General features: G+C 41.1%; 1 protein-coding gene across 1 annotated transcript in view; it reads right to left on the bottom strand.

The window, feature by feature from the left end:
* The window catches only part of LOC126252125 (transmembrane protease serine 11D-like), a 48,890-nt gene that overhangs the window by 8,783 nt on the left and 25,723 nt on the right, over positions 1-14,384 (bottom strand). The window contains exons 4-6 of the mRNA XM_049952991.1: positions 10,580-10,731; positions 8,641-8,864; positions 2,019-2,221 (exon numbers count right to left, since the gene is read on the bottom strand). Of these exons, the coding sequence (XP_049808948.1) occupies positions 2,019-2,221; positions 8,641-8,864; positions 10,580-10,731 (579 nt within the window). The remainder of the gene's footprint in view (positions 1-2,018; positions 2,222-8,640; positions 8,865-10,579; positions 10,732-14,384) is intronic.

The following is a 14,384-nucleotide window of genomic DNA, read 5'->3' on the forward strand; positions in this document are numbered from 1 at the left end:
TTGCATGGCCAAAAGCCACTTTCCCTTGGCAACGCTTACACATAGATTTTGCTGGTCCATTCTGGAATGCTCGATGGTTGGTTGTGATAGATTCATTCAGTAATTTTCCTTTTGTTGTCCGGCTGTCTTCCACGACATCATCTGCCACCATCCAAGCATTATCTACTGTCTTTTGCATTGAAGGTCTTCCACAGACAATTGTTTCCGACAATGGCCCACAATTCATGTCCGCAGAATTTCAGTTATTCTGCAAGGCCAATGGTATTCAACATCTGACATCCGCGCTATTTTCGCCACAGTCAAACGGTGTCGCTGAACGATTGGTCAGGACTTTCAAGTCAGAGATGTTGAAGATGAAAGAGTCGCATTCTTGGGAGGACGCGTTATTGCTCTTTTTGTCCTCGTATCGCACTCAGCCCCGAGATGGTCGCTCGCCGGCTGAGTTGCTCCACGGTTGCCATCATCGAACCTTGATGTCTTTGCTACATCCGCCGCATCAGGTTCCTGTGCAGCGGCAGACACCTGCTTTTGCCCCAGGCCATGTTGTCTACTACCGCCACTATCGAGGTTCACGGCGTTGGCTCGAAGGGTGCATCCTTCGCTGCCTCGGACGCGCTATGTATCTGGTTTTGGGGGCCTCTGATGAGGTGCCCTGGCATCTCAAACAGCTGCGCCTCTGTCATCGCACGGGATCTGCCGCTCCCTGTCTGCTTTCAGCGACGGTGCCGTCCGGTCAGCGCCCCGGGGATCTACTGGCTCACCTCAGCCCCAGGTGTTACTGACGCTGCCTTCCATTTTGCCCCATGGCGACGCGCCGCCGCCACCGCCGGTTCTCCCTCCGGCGACGCCCGCAGTGGACGCGTCACTTCAGCCGCCGGGCGCCCCCCTGGGTCACCCGCCGCTGATCGCTCCCCGTGACCAGTTGTTCTCCAACATGGAACTCTTGCCCGCTCCGGACCATATGTCATCTTCGCCCGTCGGGTGCCCCGGCCCGATGGAGGTCAACCCTTCGGCTCCTCCTATCTCTTTACAGGCGCATACACTGCATGTTGGTATGCACCCTGGAGTAGGTTTGCAGGCATTCCCTAGGTCCCCACGGTCCGAATGGCGGGGTGAGGGTGGCACAGCCTCTCCTGTTGTTAGGCTTCCCACCTCATCGCATATGTCAACATGGGGTACTCCCCACAGCGGTCGGAAGCTTTATACCACATCCGTATGCCGATTTGTGGGGGAGGAATGTGGTGTCACCGCCAGACACCACAGTTGCTAGGTGGCAGTCTTTAAATCGGCTGTGGTCCATTAGTATATGTCGGACCCGCGTGTCACCACTATCAGTGATTGCAGACCGAGCGCCGCCACACGGCAGGTCTAGAGAGACTCCCCAGCAGTCGCCCCAGTTGTACAGCCGACTTTGCTAGAAATGGTTCACTGACTACATATGCTCTCATTTGCCGAGATGAAAGTTTAGCATAGCCTTCAGCTGTGTCATTTGCTACAACCTAGCAAGGCACCATATTCAGTTACTATTGATATTGTGAATCATGTACCGTCAAGAGCGACGTTCATCATTAATGGATTAAAGTTAAGTATGAAACTAATTACGTCCGCTTTCTGAATTCTAATTCCTTTTCATGTTCCAGACCTCACGTCAGCATAGTTCTTCCCTCCTCATGCCAGCCTGCGTGAGCTAAAGAGCGTGCATTTCGGCCTCCTCTAGTAACACGGTGTTGGCTCTTCTGCCAACCCAACAAAATATACACCCCAGGACATGGTATACTTTGTCCCTGACATATCTCTTTCTCATCTACAAGAAGTAATGACTAACTCAAAGTGACAAAATTGGAGACAGCATGCTTTTTACTCACATGTACAACAGCAGTTATAATGGTCAACTATTAGTCAATGTGCTTTTCATCCTGAAGTATATCTGAAGTTTTTCTGTAATGTTCTTTGAAATGTCTAATTGCAGAAACAACATTTTTGCACAAATATTGCGACATTTGTACACACAGACTCACATTGCAAGTGCCAGCAGATTGCGAGCCAGAGCACAGGGTATAGGGTGGGAGCGTGACCCCAAGTGCAGCCCAGGCACGCTGGCAGATGGAACGGCCCACCACTTGCACTGGGGCCAGCAGCGGCAGCGCTGACACTTGGCTGTTTCCCACCTCTCCCCAGCCCAGCACCTCTGACAGGGTGCCTGCCTCTTCTAGAGCTTCAACTGTAACAAATGTTGTCTACTGTTTGAAGAACTGCACATAAGGAACCAAAGAATAGTGTTGACAGCAGTAATGTGCACTTATGAAGATTCTACAGAATCCTTGGAATAGAAATTAATTACTGCATAAGAATAGGACACCATTTGTGTCATAGTGCTGGAAAATTAAACACTAGCAGGTTAAAATTGCAAATTATAATTCTATTTAGCATTGCATGTGTGTATGGTATTTATAAAGCTCAAGAAATAATAGGCCATTGACATAAAATTATGTATATTTTACAATGTTTGAAGACTATATTTGTCACTATTCTAATTTATTAAATCACATTTTACACATTTTACAATTGCTCTGCTGTTCATTACTGCAAATTGTCACCACTGAAATTCTGTGCTTTCATTCTTTAACTAGTCTAAAAATTGTTTGTTGATATTCTCACACCAAATAATGTAGGCTGCTAAGCAAAACAGAGTATTTTAACAGTCTGATATCTATTTGTTTGAATTATGGTTAGTGATAACACAGTGAGGTGATGAAAGTCATGGAATACCTCCTAATATCGTATAAGACCTCCTTTTGCCCAGCTTATTTTGCAGCAACTCACATGTGATTGACTCAACAAGCTGTTGGAAGTTCTCTGCAGAAACGTTGAGCCATGCTGCCTGTATAGTGGTACATAATTGCTTAATTGTTGCTGTTTCAGAATTTTGTTCATGAACTGATATCTTGATTATGTCTGATAAATGTTTGATAGGATTCTTATCAGGTGATCTGAGTGGCCAAATCATTTTCTCAAATTGTCCAGAATGCTGTTCAGACCAATTGCAAACAATTGTAGCCTAGGGACATGGCACGCTGTCATCTATAAAAATTCCATTGTTGTTTAGGAACATGAAATCAATGAATGGCTGAAAATGGTTTCTAAGTAGCTGAACATAACCAGAACCCAATCAGAACCCAGTCCATTACATGTAAACACAGCCCACACTATTATTTAGCCACCAACAGCTCACACAGTCTTGATAATTTGAGTTCATGGCTTCATGGGGTCTGTGCCATGCTCAAACCCTACCTTCAGTTCTTATCAACTGAAATCAGGATTCATCTGACCAGACCATAGTTTTCTAGTTGTCTATTGTCGAATCAATATGGCCACAAGCCCAGGAGAGACATTACAGGCAATGTCTTGCCGTTAGTAAAGGCACTGTGTTGGCTGTCTGCTGCCATAGCCCATTAACACCAGGTTTCACCACACTGTGCTAACGGATATGTTCATTGTGCAGTCCACATTGATTTCTGTAGTTATATCCTGCAGTATTGCTTTTCTGTTGGCACTGACAACTCTATGCAAAGCAATTCTGCTCTTGGTCATTAAGTAAAGGGTGTCAGCCACCGAATTGTCCATGATACCTGAAATTTGGTATTCTTGTCACGCTTTTGACACTGTGGATCTGAGAATATTGAATTTCTTAAAAAGTGCCAAAATGGAATGTTCCGTGTATCTAGCCCCAAATACCATTCCACATTCAGAGTCTGCTGAATCCCATCATGCAGCCGTAATCATGTCAGAAACCTTTTTCACATGAATTAATTGTGTACAATTGACAGCTCTGGCAATGCGTCACCCTTTTATACCTTGTATACGTGATATTACCACCGTCTGTATAAGTACATTTTGCCTTTCACTAATTTCATGTTCAGCCTTTACCATATGTTTGTATATCTTGTTTCAGCCCAATTGTGATATATGTAAAACTTTTAGGTGCATTCAGGTGTGCCAGTGAGTTTATTGCCTGCCACCAAATGTTGCAGTATTAGGTTTCCAGCTTCCAGTGATAAATACAACAATGTGACTTTTATAACCTTTGTAGCTTAATCCTCAAGAGAGTATTAAGAAATTTTACTCTAGGCTGAAGTCTAAATTTAATGTTTTTAATACAATTAATTTTATTTTGAATGTGATCTGTAACAACATATAATCAGCATTGAGAGAGAGTCTAGAAGTCAATGCCTGCAATGATGGGCAACTGTCAGTTCTGCAAGATATATATGCGAACTAAAGCGACGAATGAAAATTTGTACCAGGGCCAGGTTTCAATCCTAGGTCTTCATCTAGCTAGGCGGATGTGCTAACAATTTTGCCACCCTGGCGTAACTGTCAGTCCTGCTTGCCAGTAATTCAAATGATGGTAAAGATGTGGAATAGAGATTAACTCTCTTCCAGTAACAAAAATAAAGTAAGAATACCATGTTCATTTGATTAGTTTCAGTGTATACATTATCTATCTACGTAAAAGTCTAAAATCTTATTTCAGTTTTTTGATGGAGAGAAACACACATCAGGCACACTGAATAGCCTGAAAATGTTTAAATATTATGACAGTGTTAGTCTAGCAAAAAGTTACATGATCAAAAATTGTTGTTTGCCCCAGCACAAACAAAAATATGCTGTACATCATAAATACAGTTCTGAGTGTTTGCAACAAGATTTCAAAGTGACAATCTTTTGTATAACTGTCCTCTGTGTGTTCTGTTTAGACTAGATAACTAGTGGTTAAACATACAAGTGGTTATTAGTGTTGAAATTTATCTCTGTCATGGAGTTCTAATGTAGATTGTTTATACACATTCTTTCTGTACAATTGGGGCTAAAATGGTGATCAAACTCATTAATACATAGATGAGTAGAGGTAACTGCCTGAACACAACAGTGAGGGTAACCAACAGATCGCATGCGGAATAGAAACAGCAGTCGCCTTTATAATTTAACATTCCTGAAATGGTGCTGCAGAGCCACCTCAACAGGTTAACAAATTTATTATTAGAGAAGCGCAAAAATAACATTCTTCTATTTATTTGGCTGAACAGAGGTTTTTTGTTGCTGTGTGAAGGAGCTTACAAAGGTCAGCTGTGATGGGCAGTTTTATTGTCTTGACTAATGTTTATTATGTTGGTCAAATAATGGTTAGAAATCAAACCATAAAGCATTTTTATGGCTTACATTAGCATAATTGAATTTCATTAAATGGTACTTTGCACATCATAATGAAGTAAAATAAAACATGTTGCTGTATAGGGACTCCGCAATTCATAGGTGCTAATGGATCCCATGTGACCTTAAACCAATCCTACTTTAGCTATGCTTACTCTGGTGAGGCACCTTCAGCAGTTATAGTTTGTGTGATGCTAGGATGTCATAAAACTGCAGCTGTACATAAAAGTAAAGATTTGTAAAGATTATCCATCAGACAGAAATGCCCAAATAATAATTGAAAATGGAGTTGATAAAGTGTGCATGGTTTAGCGAGGTGGCATCACATAAGCCAGTACAGTCTTATTTTGTGTCATATGTGGACAAAAATAGCATTGTGTGTCCACCACATGCTGACAATGACACAGAGTATGGTTTTTGATCTGACGGTGCCTTGGTCCAGCTGAGCTCCATTGCACACTGCATTTTGCAAACAGGGACTGTCTTTCTATTTAACATGCTGTTTTATTTCAAAACATTGTGACAAAAATGATTGCTATGTTCCACATGTGTGTGTGTGTGTGTGTGTGTGTGTGTGTGTGTGTGTGTGTGTGTGTGTTTCAGTAACCTTCCACAATATTTAAATTTGCCTCTCTGTCGATCCCCTGTCATTTGGAGGAAATGCCTATCCACATGAAAATTTACTATACATTACCTCTTCACCAATATTTGGGGTTTGTAAGTATTGACAAGAAGAGACCTTCAGTCTTCTCTCTTGAGATTTTAATATATTCCAAAGTAACTAATTCACCCCATTTGCAGAGTTTATGGGCAACATTAACATTAGGCTTATTAACCTTGATTTATTTTTGTACTTTTATCTATATGTCTTACATATACATTTTTGTTTATTAACAATGTAGGGGCACAAAAGGGAAGCAGTGGTTGGGAAGGGAGTGAGACAGGGTTGTAGCCTCTCCCCGATGTTATTCAACCTGTATATTGAGCAAGCAGTAAAGAAAACAAAAGAAAAGTTCGGAGTAAGCATTAAAATCCATGGAGAAGAAATAAAAACTTTGAGGTTTGCCTATGACATTGTAATTCTGTCAGAGACAGCAAAGGACGTGGAAGAGCAGTTGAACGGAATGGACAGTGTCTTGAAAGGAGGATATAAGATGAACATCAACAAAAGCAAAACGAGGATAATGGAATGTAGTCAAATTAAGTCGGGTGATGCTGAGGGAATTAGATTAGGAAGTGAGACACTTAAAGTAGTAAAGGAGTTTTGCTATTTTGGGAGCAAAATAACTGATGATGGTCAAAGTAGAGAGGATATAAAATGTAGACCGGCAACGGCAAGGAAAGCGTTTCTGAAGAAGAGAAATTTGTTAACTTCGAGTATATATTTAAATGTCAGGAAGTCATTTCTGAAAGTATTTGTATGGAGTGTAGCCATGTATGGAAGTGAAACATGGACGATAAATAGTTTGGACAAGAAGAGAATAGAAGCTTTCGAAATGTGGTGCTACAGAAGAATGCTGAAGATTAGATGGGTAGATCACATAACTAATGAGGAGGTACTGAATAGAATTGGGGAGAAGAGGAGTTTGTGGCACAACTTGACTAGAAGAAGGGATCAGTTGGTAGGACATGTTCTCAGGCGTCAGGGGATCACAAGTTTACCATTGGAGGGCAGTGTGGAGGGTAAAAATCGTAGAGGGAGACCAAGAGATGAATACACTAAGCAGATTCAGAAGGATGTAGGTTGCAGTAAGTACTGGGAGATGAAGAAGCTTGCACAGGATAGAGTAGCATGAAGAGCTGCATCAAACCAGTCTCAGGACTGAAGACCACAACAACAAACAATGTAGGAAAAGTAGATTGCTACTTACTGTCAAGTTGCAGACAGGTACAATTAAAAGACACTCACATGTAGCTTTTGGCCACGCGCGCGCGCGCGCACACACACACACACACACACACACACACACACACACACACAGGCAAGCAAGCACACTTCACCCAGACATGACCACCATCTCCAGCATCTCGGCCCAAGATGCTAGAGTTGGCAGCCATGCATGAGGTGTGCTTGCTTCTGTGTTTGTCTCTCTTTTAGTGATGAAGGCTGTGGACAAAATCTATATGTGAGTATCTTTTAATTGTGCCTGTCTGCAACTTGACATGTCTTCTTTACGGTAACTAGCAGTCTGTCTTTCCCAACATCGTTGGTATTCCTGCCTGGAGTTTTCCACTGTTTTAATTTTTGTTTATTTATTTTTTGATGTGGGAATGTTTGAATTATAGTACACACTGAAGTCATATGGTTAGTTTTATGTCTGTGCATTTGAGTTTTAGTCTCAGAGTTCTATATACTACAGGTTTTCCACATTAATATTACAGTGTTGTGTATCAGATTGTTATTATGGGCCCACCTGGTGCCCAAACTCCAAAATCTTCCCTCAGTCACCCAAAGCTACATGAATTATGATGGCAGAGGTGATAAATAATGAAAGTGCATTACTCATGTAAAGATACAAAAGTGTGTAACACAAATGTTAATAAAAAAGTCATGACTAATCGACGAGCAGGAGAATGAACACTGATAAAGTGAATCCAACGATCACGATAAAAAAGTAAAAGTGTAAAACACTCCCAGCAGCTAGGATAGAAACATTCTTTGGAATGGGCAATAGTGAAAAATAGATATCATGAGGAAAGACAATTTATCTCTGAGAGATGAAAGCAGCAAAACAGAAGGGGAAGGGTGCTAAAGATGACACTGCAAACATCAAGAAAGAATGAGTATGAGAAGACAACAGCAACAGTTAGTGGAACTGGGAGAGTAAATATGAGAGCAGGAAACCAACACAGGCAGAATACAAGGACAAAAAGGGTAGAACAATGAACACAGTCTGAGAAGCAGCCTCTAAGTGTAGGAGAGTGGTACGGGTGGAGAAAGTGAGACACAGTGTTGTCGTAAGAGGAAAAAAAGTATATAAATTGAGAAGGGGCATGTTGCAAAAGTAATGGTTGATAATAAAACTGGGGCAAGAGGTTTTTGCAGAAGAAACATGTATAGAATAGGCATAATTTGGAGATAGGACCACAGATGTAATTGGAAAGGAGATTTGTGATTGGGTAAGCAGAGGCTTAACACTGATGGAATCACTCTTTATGTTTTGTGCAACTTTACATAGCATGTGTCCCACAGATGAGCTCTGGGAACTATCTGTGTACATAGTCTGTGGTTACCAGTTTTGTTGTAATCATGTCGACATGCAAAGCTGCAAAACACTGCTTTATCTTTGGTAATCTCTGTCATATAGTTTGGATGACTGATTATAAATCAGAAAAAACTGCCTTTAGGAATGTTAATACTTACTTTTTATACTCTTCTCTGATTATGGTAAGATAAAAGTAATGACTAGTGATAATTCATGCACTCACATTGTTCAGCATTTGGCAAACAAATTGGCCTGATCACAGATGAGTAACTGATGCTTTCCTTCAATTCAAGAAGAGCAATGTCTCTGAGAATAGTCAAATGCCCTGGATGAAAAACCACACGACGGAGTGTCATCTGTAAACGCTGAGGCTCGGAGATTGCAGATATGTCATGTGCGCCCAAGTACACCGAGAATCTAGCCAGAAGAGGCTGTGAGCTGGAGTACCTGCAACAATTGTGCACAACAGTAAGCTGAACGGGAACCACAAAACAAAAAGTGCATCAATAATAGACACGCATACTTAGCCCTGAATTTTTGCTCCAAAGGCAAAGAGAATGCACCATCTTTATTTAGGCATATGCATTTTTGTATAATTTAACTTTAATTAATAACAACTAATCATTACAGTGAACAGAGAACATAAGAAAAATGAGAAATTGTTTGATTCGATTACAGTGAAGAAATGACTGAATATAACTCATCCACATATTATAATGATTCAGAATATCAGTATTTGGTTTTGAAATGTTCTTCATATGTGCATAACTACAACAAATGAAGTGATCTTTCAAACATAATTTTCAGCTACAGCAGCCTCCCAATATCTGAGTTAATACAGACTGAGTATGCCACAGATAACCAAACAACATGGATAATCCAAAATATGATCAGTATTTACTACCTTTACAAAGCGCATTACATATTGCATTTGAAAGCACACTGCATTACTTGTGCAATACTTGCCAAAAACTGACAACTTATTACAAAACTACACTTAAAACACACTATATTTCTTATAACTTGCTTTCAGTTCACTTTATAAAAATAAAAGGCTAATTTTTTCCTGTCTCTGTCTTTCATTCCCATTCCTACTGGTGATAGTTCTCACTTCTTGGAGAATCAAAACATTAGTATAGCCAGGTGAATTTTGTCCTGCATACTCTGATAACAGATCAATGCATTTCAGTGCCTCAGTGTGCCTCATCTTCACTCTCTTTGCCTACTGAACACACCTTTCTCACTATCAGTTAGCTGCTCACATACTGGTTCACAGGCATCACTATTTAACCAGTTGCAAATGTTTTTGGTCATCTACATCTTCACAACCAGAAATTTCTATTCTAAATAAAAGCATTCAACCTAATTATAATTTAATGTGTCAGGTTTTTATTTTTTCAAAAATCACCAAACTATACATGGCTTCATAAAGTTGTTTTTTGGGCAATTCTCACAAAATTATTCAGTGACTACACCAGTTTTGACTGTATACTTATTGTCAATAGCCCATATAAATATAGGTTGGCTGATTGTTGCATTAAAATATGCTGGGAGTAAACATTTCTTTCGGACTTCTATTAGACAATGGAAAATCCAGGATGGAATGTAACAATTGCACACACACACACACATACACACACACACACACACACACACACACACACACACACACACACACACACACACACGCAAATGGAACTTTGCAGCAAAGGCCTTAACAGCTGAAAGCTATAATTATGTGAATCTTTTTGTTGTGTCTATTGTGACTCAGCATCTCCACTGTATGGTGAGTAGCAACTTTCCTCCTCTAATATTGGACTTCTATTAGAGAAATGCCTCTACTAATATCTTCAATGAAATGTTGACTCCTAGCACATTTTGGTGCAGCCATTGGCAAATCAAAATGTCTGGGATACTCATAACAAGTAGACAGCTGAAACCAGGTGTGGCCACTAAATAATTTTGTGAGCATTGCTTGAAATAAACTTTATAGTGAAAAGCAATGCTCTCGGCCAATGACAAGGCAAATATTAACATATACACAAGCCTGAAAATCCATTTTGTGATAGTCAGGAGCTTGCTATAATTTATTTTAACGAACAACAAATCCTAGAGTGAAGTTACTTGTGTGAAGCTTAATTTTTTTGGTGAGGAGTACTCACAAAGTGACACAGTGAGCTGCAGTGAGCAGCCAACGATGGGAGATGATGACCGCACCGCACTGTAGCTCTCCGTCCAGCAGGAGGGCAGCCAGCCAAGGGAACTGGTGTGGCAGCACCGGATTCCCTCCGAGGATCCGTGTCATGTCATCTGCCTGAGTGAGACACAAGCGCACACAGCTACTACTTGCATACGAACAAGTAACAAGCAAAATATGTAAAGACAATGACTGCCAAAACGGAACTGTTAAATGACAGCCACCACATAGTATAAGAGATGTCTGAACACTTTACCTTAACATCAAATTTGAATTTATTTATTCTTTTTTTTTTTTTTTTTTTTAAAAAAAAGCAAAAGCAGCATTAATGAAATTGTTGTGAAGTGATGCTAAAATTGCTGGCACGCAAAGTACAAATAGAGAGAAAATAGCAATCAACCTTAAAAAGTTGGGCACTAGTATTTATGAGCACTAATAATTTACTGACTGACAATATACCACCACACTGGCATGACAGATGGAAGAAAACAGCCCTTTATTTTGTTTTTAGTGCTGTGCAGTTTTGGTTGTGAAGCCAAATCATTGTACTGTATGACCTATTTTTACTGTTGTGTGACTTACTGAGTACTAGGACTACAATTCAAATATTCCCATTTAGAAAGGTTATACCATGCTACCCCCTACTGTTTTTGCCACAGTGTAACACAAAACAGAGATATTTTAACCTGTCCAGTGGCAGTCATTGTGGCCACATGTTGTAATTTAAACAATTTGTGATGCATGTGGACTCTGCACTTTGCAGATAATTTACATAGCAATAGAGGTGGTGTTGACAGTAGGTAACAGGACTATTACCAACTGAAATTTCAGACAAAACCCTCAGTGGCTGAGCTTGGATAAGTAGTGATCTTGGCTAACATGAATAGTGGAAACATGGAAGAGGTGCGGGATAGAATGAGATAGCAGGGGAATCGCTTAGGAAGAATGGGTATTTATAGAACACACAGTGTGAAAGGAGTATGAGAAAAGGTAGAGAATACAAAGTGAGAGAAATGGCCAAGAAAAGGACACACAGGCGAGATACGGTGCGACAAGCAGGTGAGGGTAGGGTAGAGAGGTCCGAGCTGCCAGAGATGGTGATTATGTGTGCATGAGGTGTGCTTGTATGTGTGAATGAATGTGTGTGTGTGTTTCCTTTTCTTAAGAAGGCTTTGGCCACCAGAAGTTAAGTGTGTAGCAGTCTTTTCATTGTGCCTGTCTGCAACTTATCATGTCATCTTTATGGTGAGTAGCAATCTACCTTTTTCCTTATACTGTTGATATTCCAACCTGGAGTTTCCATTGTCTGATTTTGTTTAATGCCTTTTCTTCCATCCCATAATCTTGTGATGTTTTGTTTAGTTACTATTTTATAAAGCATTAATCTTCTCAGTGTCTGTTCTCTCTCTTCTTTCCTGTGTTTATTCATCACCATCCAATCTGCACATGCTCTGACTTCCAAGCTACACTGTATCAAGAATCTTATCTGCTCACAACAGACAGTTACGCAACTGCGTGGACTGTTGATGGAGTCAGCATTTTATGCCCCAAATTCCTTCCATCAATAATTATAATTTTTCCTACTGAGCCCTGTCTCATCCTTGATATTTTCGCATTTTTTTTTTCCACATCTTCCTGTATCACACAAACTTGTGATCCTTGACCTAACCAGTCCCCCTTTACACCCTCTTCCCTTATCCCAACTCATAAGTACTCCAAAATCTCATCTGTTCCTTTTCTCCTGTGTGTTTTCATGTTCTTAAAGTATTTGTGCTTATTTGTATGAATTTGTGCATTTTTTATGTATCTGTGTTTTTGCATGTCATTATGTATTTTTACACGTCTTTTCTGTTATCCAGCTCCCTTCATGACCACCAATGCTTCCATTTGCCCATTTCTGCATCATCCCTGTTTCCCCTATACCATCCCTGCCACCAGTCCAGAAAACTACCCCTATCCCTGCCTAAAACCCTGTCCTGCATCCCGTCCTGTAAATGCTACCTAAACCATGTGATCCCCCCACCCCCAATGGCATAACCATAAAAATTCTTTTCTCTGGATACCACGCCTCCTCTCATGATGACCACCTTTTCAGATTCTGCCAGTCACTGGCACTAACAAACCTACCACTGCCTCCATGGCACTGGCATCCCAGAACCACCTGTGCCCCCCTCTGCAAGATACTGCTACTGTGCAATCCCTCTACATCCATCACATCTCTGAAATTGAATCCCTTACTTCCAGCATCTAGAGGAGCACTTCCATAAGGTATCCAACTGCTGACATCCTACTGCCTACTTGGGGCACCACTATACAACCCTCTATATACCCACAGTGTTCCTCTTCACCACACCTCATAGTTCCCAGACCCAGCCCAACTGAGCTTTCCAACTTGCCACATCCGCAAACAACCTATCTACACTCCACCAAATCCAGAGCTAGAACATTCCTGGAACACTGTTGTTAATCTTTTCAACAAAACCCTGGCTCACCTTTAGCCCTACATCTAAATTTAACCATTGTATTTCTCAAAGATCTAATCTCCTTCTGATCTCTGCAATGGAATTACTTCTTTGCCCCCAATACCTCCAACCAAAGCCAACCTAATCCCAACACTGAACCCTGTCTCTCTCAGTTTACATCATCATCTAATGGTGATTGTCCCCTGCTCCCACCTAACCACACCCAGGTCACTTTCCAGGAATTCCTTACCTCCAACGTGGCCTCACCATCCTTCCCCAGGTCCCTTCCTAAGAACACCAAACTTTCAGCGGGATAGCTGTACACAACCTCAAAACAAATCCTGACTTAATCATCCTACCTGCAGACAAAGGTTCCACTACGTCATTATGAATTGCAGTGGCTAGCTGGCGGAAGGCCTCTGCCAATTATATGACTTGTCCACCTATAAATCATGCCAGTGATCCTAACCCTTATTCCAACATAACCTCCAGTCCATTCTCAAAGGCTTAGACCCTTCCCAGTACCTCTCCTCTGAATCCATTTCCCTCCTCATCTCAATGACATGCCGAATACCTTTCTTCTATGTGCTCTCCAGAATCCACTACCCTAACAATCCTGGATGCCCCATTGTAGCTGATTGTTGTCCCCCACTGACCAACACGAACTCTCCACCGTTCCTACTCCTTTACCTCCTGGATCCCTACTTACCACTGTTGATGCCACTTCCCTAAACACCAGCATCCCTCCTGCTCATGAACTTACAGCTTTGAACACTATTTTTCCCAATGTCCTTCAGACCCCAAACCCACTACTCCTCAAAGATCTTACTAAACTAAGCGAGATGCCGCAGTGGTTAGCACACTGGACTCGCATTCAGGAGAACAGCAGTTGATACCCACATCCAGCCATCCTGATTTAGATTTTCCATGATTTACCTAAATCGCTTCAGACAAATGCTGGGATGATTTGTTTGAAAGGGTACAGTGAACATCCTTCCCCATCCTTCTCTAATCTGATGAGACTGATGACTTTACTGTTTGGTACCCTCCCCCAAATCAATCAACCAATCAACTGACCTTACTAACTTTATTCTACAAAAAGCATTCGAGTCCAAGCTGCTGGAAATGATGGTCATGTTTGCATGAGACGTTCTTCCTTGTGTAATGAATGTGTGTGTGTGTGTGTGTGTGTGTGTGTGTGTGTGTTTCATGTTCTGAAGAAGGCTTTGGCCCAAAGCTAAATATGTAACAGTCTTTTCGCTGTGCTTGTCATCTTTTTTTGCTTAGTAGCAATCTATCTTTTTCCTT

Source organism: Schistocerca nitens, chromosome 4, assembly GCF_023898315.1.
Source record: "Schistocerca nitens isolate TAMUIC-IGC-003100 chromosome 4, iqSchNite1.1, whole genome shotgun sequence".
NCBI classification, from domain to species: Eukaryota; Metazoa; Arthropoda; class Insecta; order Orthoptera; family Acrididae; genus Schistocerca; species Schistocerca nitens.